Source organism: Acomys minous (assembly GCF_964271855.1).
Source record: "Acomys minous genome assembly, chromosome: 2".
Lineage (NCBI taxonomy): Eukaryota > Metazoa > Chordata > Mammalia > Rodentia > Muridae > Acomys > Acomys minous.
Window position 1 is genome coordinate 14,487,044 of NC_140484.1, and position 8,913 is coordinate 14,495,956.

Genomic DNA, 8,913 nt, shown 5'->3' on the forward strand with positions numbered 1-8,913 from the left:
CAGAGGCTCCTTTTTGAAGACTGTGTCCAGCAATGGCACTGAGGTAACTAACTGGTTCCAAGCGTGATCACCCAGCCGTCTGCTTGCTTGATTTGCTGGAGGTATCAGTAGGTTTGTTGGTTTTCTGTTTTGTTTTTTTCCCCTAGGCTAGCTTGGAACCTGAAGCAATCCTGCCTTAGCCTCCCAAATACTGGGAGCAAGGCCCAAATCACCTGGCTCAGCTTGCAATTTGCATTTTTGTTCTTGGATCTCTAGGAAACTGATTTTGGGGTACTTGCCTGTTTCCAGGCCTCCACCAACCCTGTCTGCCTCCTCTGCCCCCCAACACACACGCGCACACACACACAGCACACACACACACGTGCACACACACACAGCACACACGCACACACACACAGAGCACACACGCACACACACAGCACACAGACGAAGAAAAGGAATGACTGGCTTTACTTGATCTGTAATGAGATGAGCCTCTACAGTTTTGAGGCCTGCTGGGCTTCGGGGAGCCCTACTGCAGAAAGGGCATGCCACTTCAAGCATGGCTGAAGCAGAGAACCCTCTGAGAGAAACTACTAGAAGAATGGACAAGTGGCACTTTCAGTCAACTGCACCTGAGTGGGCAAAAGGAGCTTCAGCAGCTCCTATGTTCACCCACTGAGTGACCATCCCAGCTCCAGGTCCAGGCGGCTGCTTGTGCACCATATTTAGTCCCATCCTTTCTGGTCTTTCTTTCTTCCTGCCCCACAGGAGTCACAGGTCCCTGAGCACATATGGCCCAGCCCTTGCCCAAGCTGAGGCAGATGGCAGAAGAAAGGCAGACCTCAGTGGTGCTCCCAGTTCCGCCCTAGGAACTCCCCCACACCATCTGTTCTCTCGGCTGCACCCAGAGAAGGTGAAGAAGCAGGATGCTAGGTGGCAGGAGAGGCACTCGGGCCCTCAGCAGAGCGGCCTTGCCATACCTCTCACACCACCTTAATGTCCAGCGTTCGGATCTGTGCCAGGTTCTGGCGCTGGGCCTTGACCATCCGCAGGCGCCTCCCATGCAGTGTGAACTGGGACCAGGTGAAAAGCTGCAGCAGTGCACAGGTGATGGGCACAAGCACCAGCAGGTAGAAGCAACCCTGGCGGAGTGTTGGAGCCTGCGCTGGGGCTGGGGCTGGGGGCTCTGGCCAAGGCCGGACACTCCCCACAGAAGTCACTGGGGGCTGCTGAAAAAGGTCATGACCTAGGACAAGAGCACACAGAACAAGTATGGTCAGCCCAGTTGCCCGCCTCAGCCCCCCACCAAAGTCCACAGAATGGCATCTCAAGCATTACATACAAGTATCCTAAACCACAGCTTAAAAATGTTAAAACAGGCCAGGCATGGTGGTGCATGCTTTTCATCCCAGCACTAGGGTGGCAGAGGCAGGCAGATCTCTGTGAGTTTGAGGCCAGCCTGGTCTACACAGTAAGTTCCAGGACAGCCAGAGCCACACAAAGAAACCTTGTCTACAAAACAAACAAAAAAAATTTTAATTGGTATCAATGTTGTCTGGCCTCAATCTTGCAGTCTCCTGCCTCAGCCTTTACAAATATATTTTATTAATTTTTTGAGGCAGTGTCTCTAGTAATCTAGGCTGCCCTGGAACTGGCCTCAAATTTCACTTCCTGCACTTGCCTCCCAAATGCTGGTATTAAAGGCATGAGCCACCATGCCTAGCTGCTGCTGCTTTTCTTCTTTTAAAAAAAGTCAGGGTATCTTGGGAGGCAGAGGCAGAGGCAGGAGGATCTCTGTGAGTTTGAGGCCAGCCTGGTCTACAGACAAAGAGTTCCAGGATAGCTAGAGCTGTTACACAGAGAAACCCTGCCTTCAAAACAAAACAAAACAAAGTCAGGTATCTAGCCAAAACTAGCCCTAAACTCCTTGTGTAGTCAGGATGACCTTGAGCTTCTGGTCCTGCCTCTGCGTCCTGAGTGCTGCTGGCATTACAGGTGTGTATCCCCACAGCTAGCTTGTGTGGTTCTAAGAGTCAGACTCAGGGTCACACATACTAGGCAACTTATATCCCGAGCACCATCTTGTTTCCTGAGACAGTCTCAAGGGCCGTGGTTGTTCTAGGAGTCATTAGGCAGCTGAACACCACTGTGGCCTCCTCCTCCTCCCTCCGTCTCCTAAGTAATAGAATTACAGCTGTAGTAGAATTACCATATCCCTTTCTCCCTTTGTTTGGCTTGCTTTTTGAGACATGGTTTCTCTACATAGCCTTGGCTGACCTGGAACTTGCTATGCAGGGCAGGGTGGCCTCGAACCCATTTCTGACGTCCCTCCTTTCTCATGAGAGACACCACCAAATCTCACCTCAGTTCCCAAACGCATCCCACCTGCCACCTCCCTAGTCCAGACTTCCTAGCCTCTGCCACAGCCTCCTTAACGTCTCCGGGCTACTGACCACTCTGATCTGTACGCAGGGCTGCACTTCTCAGGGCAGCGGAGTGAACTTCTTCCAAATGTCAATCAAGTTGTGTCACTTCCCAGCCTCCAACTCTCCAAATAGCCTCCCTGAGCACTGAAAACCCAGTCCATAGGCCATCCTGGCCACCCCTCTCCTGAATTTCCCCCTGTCTTAATATTTTTTTTAAAAAGATTTATTTATTTATCATGTATACAATATTCTGCCTGCATGTGTGCTTGCACTCCAGAAGAGGGCACCAGATCTCATTACAGATGGTTAGGAGCCACCATGTGGTTGCTGGGAATTGAACTCAGGACCTCTGGATGGGCAGCCAGTAATCTAACCTCTGAGCCATCTCTCCAGGCTCCCTGTCTTAATACTGTTACCTCCCTTACATAGGGCTGAGCCTATAGAGAGGTCTATGCTGATTTGTTGAATGAATCAATGAACTTAGGAAAAAAATGGAGAGATGGGACAAGGGCTATCATCCCAAGGCACTGCAGGCCTTCTGTCTTCTTCTGCTGAGGCTTGTTCCTTTCAGGTAGCATAACTATAGAAATTCTTATTTCAGGCCCAGCAGCCGCATCACCTCAGCTCACGGCTGATGTAAAAGTATCTCTATACAAAGCCAGATTGACCATAAACTATGTTTATGTTCTATGAGAAACTATGACCTTGTTGTTTCCAGAAATTCCCCAAGTACAAGTCCAGTTGCCCCTGCTGGGCACACTTTCAAGGTCAGCTAGAATTTCTTGTTATCAAAGTAACTTGAGTCCGAGCCGATCCCCCTGTTCCACCATCCACGGTCCTCCCCCCGCCCCCCATGAGCTAATTGCAGTTTTTTCACCTTTAAATATGCAATACAACTTCCCCCTCAAGGATGAGCTTCAGATCCCAAACTGGCCGCCTCCCTGAGCTCAAAAAAATAAAGCCTTCAGTTTTAAGCTTCTGCGTCTGAAATGAGTTTTCTCAGCTTCCACTCCAAACCCAACACCTCACTAGACCCAGAGCTGGGTCAAATAAGGTATCCTCCGGGAGACCCACCTGTGTAGAAGCAGAGAAGCCAGGTGCCCAGCAGTGGGGCAAAGGTCTGGCCAGGTTTAGTCACGAGGGCTACCATGCCAAAAAGAAGCGCCGAGGCTGCCTGTTTCCGATGGTTCAGCACCAGGTCCTCATCCACCAGGTCAGTGACGACCAGAGTCAGCAGCTTACAGGTACCCTCAGTGAAAACACGGTTGCTGCCCGTGGAGAGAGGAGCAAGAGTGAAGGGGGTGGACACAGAGGGTGGTGGAGGCAAAGGCAGGCAGGGCATACCTGGCAATGAAGAAGCAAAGCAGGCCAGGGTGGTCTGGGCCAGCCAACAGCATGAGCAGGCTAAGGCTGAGCTTGAGCAGGAAGAGCCCCCGAACCACTGCATAGACACCCCAGCGCCGGCACAGGGGCAGGAAGTAGAGGTTGTTGAGATGAGGAGCAACATAGGAGATGCCTAGGGAAGGAAGAGGGTCCCACTTCTTCAGGAGCAATGCCACAGCCTCGACAGTAGGTGGCAAATGACATCGTAATAATCAGAATCACAATCTGCATTAATTGTGTACCAACAATGTCTTGCACTTTTCACACTTTGTTATATTCTCATTTTTATTCTATGTGCACGCATGTTTTGACCGCATGTATATCTGTGCAGAGGCCAGAGGGGGGCATTAGATCCTGTGGAACTGGAGCTACAGACAACCGCGAGCCACCATGTAGGTAAATGGAAGTCAAACCCGAGTCCCCTGGAGGAGCAGTCAGTGCGCTTAACTGCTGAGCTCTCTCCAGCCTACTTTTCACACCATATTTTTCACAAGCCCTTCAAGGTGGGTATTGTAGTCACTTGGTAATCATGGGAGCTGACTCCAGCACCCCTCATGGATAACAAACCCTTTGGATTTTCAAGCCATTATATATAATGGCATTGTATCTGTATAACCTCATATACTATTATTTTGGTTTGGTTTTTTAGTTTAGTGTCATATAGCTCTAGATGACCTTGAACTCTTAATCCTTTTGCCTTCGTCTCCTGAGTGTTGGCAGTGCAGTCATAACTACCATACCAAGCGTTGTTTTGTATTTTTACTTTATCTATTTTTGAGATGGGGTCTCGATATAGTCCAGCTGTCCTAGAACTCTCTATGTAGACCAGGCTGGCCTCAGACTCACAGAAATCTACCTGCCTCTGCCTCCCAAGTGCTAGGATTGATTAAAGGTGTATGTATTACACTCACCCTATTTTGTTTATTTTTCTTTTGAGACAGGATCTCACTATGTAGCCTTGGCTGGCCCAAAGTTCATAATATAGAACAGGCTGGCCTCGAACTCACAGAAATCAACCTGCCTCTTCCTCCTGGGTGCTAGAGCTACAGGCCTACACTACCATGCTCAATTTCTTTTTATTTTAGTTTTTTTTTTTTTTTTTTTGATACAGGGTTTCGTATAGGCAAAGCTAGCCTCAAATTTGCTATGTAGCTTAGGCTGACCTTGAACTTCTGATCTTCCTAACTGTACCTCCCAAGTACGTGCTAGGATTAAAGATGTGCACCTCCACACCTAGCTCACCACATTTATGTGTTTCTGGGGAATCTAGCCCAGCAGAGCATTGTATCGGTTCTGCCAGCTGAGCTCTATCCCAACCCCCTCTCATATACTTTACATTACCACTTTTTTTTTCTCCCCTTTTAAAATAAATGTATTCGCTGTTTGCATTTGCTGTTGTTGTTATTACTGTTCATTTTTATTTATTTTAGATCGAGGATGGCATCAAACTCCTTTTCTATAGTGCTGAGAGTACAGGTGTTTGCCATCAAGCCTGGCATAAGTGATGTCTTATAATATCCAGCACCACAAAAATGCTACACAAATCACTGTTACGCTGCATCATTTACGAGACAATGACAGAAAGGAAAGAAAAAGGCTTTAGGTCAGTGAGATGGCTCAGCAGGTAATGGGGTTGGCCGATAAGGCAGACATCCTGAGTTTGATTCCTGGGTCCCCACATGATGGAAGGAGAGAACCAATCCCTGAAAGTTGTGCTCTGACCTCCATATGCACCATGGCATGTATGCATCCACACAAACAGTAAGTAAGAAATGTATAAAGTGAAAAAAGCCCAGGCCAAATGTGGCAATGCAGCCTTTAATCCCAGCACTCAGGAGGCAGAGGCAGGAAGAGCTCTGTGAATTTGAGACCAGCACTGTCTACAAAGTGAGTCCAGGACAGACCAGGGCTCTGTTACACCGAGAAACCCTGCCTTGAAGAACAGAACAGTGTCTCGGAGTAAAAAGCACAGCCAAGTCCACCAAGTGAATGGCACGCAGGCCACTGCGCTACATCACATTGCCTCTAGGTGTCACCATACTACGAGGACTAAAGTGAGGACCACTGTCCTCCACCCAGGCTGTGCAAGCTGCTGGCCCCTGGCACTACTTACCCAACAGGAAGGAGCCAGTGGACAGGGAGATGTGGTCGGACAACAAGTGCTCCAGGAAGAGTGGGAAGAAGTTACTGTTGAAGTGGCAGTGAAACACCTGCAGGCAGACGGTGGGGAGTTCACAGGCAGGGCCAGCATGGGACCAGCAGCCTTGGTCCTCAGAGCTGCTGGCCTCTGTCCCCATGCCACTACACATGGAACATGCCTGAACAAACCTAAGACAATTCCTTGTGGCCTATGGAATGTTATTAAGTTTGAAGCCATGGTAAAATAGCAAAAAGGACAATTTTTAGGTTTTCATGGCATAAAAAGAATTCATTTTGAAGTCTGGTTGTTACAGGGGCTGGAGAGATGGCTCAGTGGTTAAGAGCACTGGCTGCTCTTCCAGAGGACCCAGGATCAACTCCCAGAACCAACATGGTGGCTCACAGTCTTCCTCACTCTAGTTCCGGGAGACCTGAGAGCTTCTTTTGGCCTCCCTGGGCACCAGGCACACACTTGTGCTCAGACAAATATACAGGCAAAACACTCATATACATGAAATAATTAAAAAAAAAAAAAGATTCTTCAGTCTTCTTATGGATGAACACAGGACTGGCTTCAGAGGCTGAGACCTGCCTAAGATCACACAATGAGAGGCGGGGGTGGGATGGGGGGATGGGGGGTATCGGGGGGTGGAGGGGGGGTAGCTCAGTGGGAGAATCATTACCTAACAATATATAAGGCCCCAGGTTCAACAATTCTCACACTATAGGATTGGGGGACAATTGCACAAGAGGGTAAGGAACACAGACCTCCCAACCTTAGTTCTACCATCAAAACTCAGGGAGGTACCCTTGAAGGAGGGGTGAGGAAATGGCTCCCCTTACCTGCACCAGGTCCATGCCCACAAACCACAGGAAGTTTTGGTGGCGTGCCAGTTGCCGGAGGTACTGGCCCAAGGTGATGTTGCCTGCTTCCCCGCCTCCCACCAGTGGCTCCTCCTCACACACACTGTAGAGGGGAAGAGGAGACTTGTTGGTCTATGCCAGACTGGGCCAGGGGACTGGGTGTTAAAAGCAGGCTCTGACCCTAGGGAACCAAGGCTAGTCACTCACCCGCCATCCGTGACTAGGGCCGAGCACCCCCTGTCCCTTCTGGTTGCCTCAATCCGCCGCTTCAACAATTGTGTGGCCCCCAGGAAGCCCAGCCCAGAGGCAGCAGCTAGTGCCACACAAAAGGCACGGAAGGAGGAGAAATCCTCCTTGTTCCAAAAGGCGTAGGAGGCAAAGACAGACATGGAGCCGGCAGCGCTGAAGAGGGAGCAGTAAAAATTGAGGTGGGTGCGGTCGTGGGCTGAGAGAGCCAGGTCAGCCAGCAAGGCATGATGGTGGAGGTCCACGAGTGTCAGGAAGCCATCATAAAGGCACAGGCACAGTAAGAACTGCAAGCCAGCCGGGGCCCAGGGCACCCAGAATGCCAGGAAGGACAGTGCCAGCAGTGGCCCATGCCAGCCCAGAGCCCGTACCCGTGTCAGCACCACGTCCCTGGAGGAGAACCCAGGTCCTGACCTGTCAGGGAGAGGAGAGGGTTAGGAGGTAACCTTTTACCCTGAGCAGGGCCTGGTTCCCCTGGCTGGACCCAGAAGACAGATGCAAGGATTCATACCTAGATACACCCCAAGTCTCTGAGATTAAAAGGCATAGCTTACCCAGTCATAGGCCCTCTCCTCAGGCCATTGCCCCATCACCAGCCTGTCAGTATATCCCTTCCTTTTCCCAACCCAAGTATGAGCAGCGGTCCTCCAGTTTGGGGAGCATCAGGGTGGGGCCAGGGCAGTGATGTACCATCCCCAAGACACACACCGGGGCTGGGAGCTGAGGAACCGGCGGTCACTGAGCCAGCCGAAGAGGGGGTCGTTGAAGCTGTTCCAGAGGAGAAATACAGTCTGCAAGAGGAGAGAGATGGGCAGGTGGGCTGCACAGGTGCACAGGGCTCCCCCTCTTTAGGCTATGCACCTTCCCCAAAGGTGGCAGTAGCTTGCTGCTGGCAAGCTTTTGTTCACGCCAGTTCCTCTGCTAAAGCCCCTCTCCTGGCTGGCACACACATTTAAGCCCAGCGACCAGGCAGCTGGTAAGTGAATGCAGCTGATTCATGCATACGGGGATTTGTTCTATATTATATATGAACATACAAGCAGTGGACATCTGAGGCAGTGGCCAGGAGTGCTTCTAGAATCCTTCTGAAGAGTCATTAAGACCCCAGCAGCTTTTCTGGCTGAGCCTTGCTAAGCAACACAGTATGCCCTGAGTGCCTAAGGCTGGAACAGGACCCAGTGCCTTGCCCGGTCTCCCCACCAGCGCCGGCTGCCCCACGCTTAGCCTACCTCTCCCCACCAGTGCCGGCTGTCCCACGTTTGGCCTACCTCTCCAACCCAGAAGGACACTTTGTTGATCTTATACACCGAGACGAAGGTGTCCACGTAGTATAGCAGGAACACATTATGCAGGATGGAGGTGAAGAGTGCCAAGGAGCCGTACACCACGGCTGTGGGCAGGCCCAACAGCCAGGCTTGGGGCCAGTCTAGGCCCATGGCTGCTGGCCGAGCCTCAGCCCCAGGACCACTGAGGGGGGCTCACAGACATTGCCAGCCTGACCATTCTCGCCTCTGGGTAAGAGAAAGCAGAGGGACAAGGATCAGAGCTATCTCTCTCTCTCTCTCTCTCTCTCTCTCTCTCTCTCTCTCTCTCTCTCTCTCTTCCTCTCAACACAGCACTCTGAGTCATTAACAACCCAGAAGGTAAAAACCTCATTCTGCCGGGTGTGGTGGCAGACGCCTTTAATCCCAGCACTCAGGAAGCAGAAGCAGGCAGATGGCTGTGAGTTCAAGGCCAGCCTGGTCTACAAAGAGAGTCCAGGGCAGCCAGGGCTATACAGAGAAACCCTGTCTTGGAAAAAAAGAAAGAAAGAAAGAAAGACCAAAAAAAACCAAAACAAAACAAAAACCCACCTCATTCCAGGCCTACTAGT

At 50.7% G+C, this 8,913-nt stretch overlaps 1 protein-coding gene across 1 annotated transcript; it reads right to left on the reverse strand.

Annotated features, from left to right (window-relative positions):
- Positions 1-431: 431 nt before the first annotated feature.
- On the reverse strand, positions 432-8,509 carry MFSD13A (major facilitator superfamily domain containing 13A). The gene is made up of 8 exons (XM_084749050.1): positions 8,309-8,509; positions 7,749-7,831; positions 7,002-7,454; positions 6,774-6,897; positions 5,905-6,001; positions 3,753-3,924; positions 3,483-3,676; positions 432-1,228 (listed from the first exon to the last, which is right to left on the reverse strand). Exons 1-8 carry the CDS (start codon positions 8,474-8,476, stop codon positions 966-968), a joined length of 1,554 nt encoding a protein of 517 aa, XP_084605176.1. The 5' UTR covers positions 8,477-8,509; the 3' UTR covers positions 432-965.
- Between the last annotated feature and the right edge of the window lie 404 nt (positions 8,510-8,913).

Bases quoted from the DNA above. Each gene is read 5' to 3' on its own strand.
- MFSD13A (XM_084749050.1), bottom strand. From the start codon at position 8,476: ATGGGCCTAGACTGGCCCCAAGCCTGGCTGTTGGGCCTGCCCACAGCC. The intron at 6,002-6,773 runs GTAAGGGGAGCC...GTCTGCCTGCAG, and splicing joins TGGGCATGGACCTGGTGCAG to GTGTTTCACTGCCACTTCAA. The intron at 3,677-3,752 runs GTATGCCCTGCC...CTCCACGGGCAG, and splicing joins CTTTGCTTCTTCATTGCCAG to CAACCGTGTTTTCACTGAGG.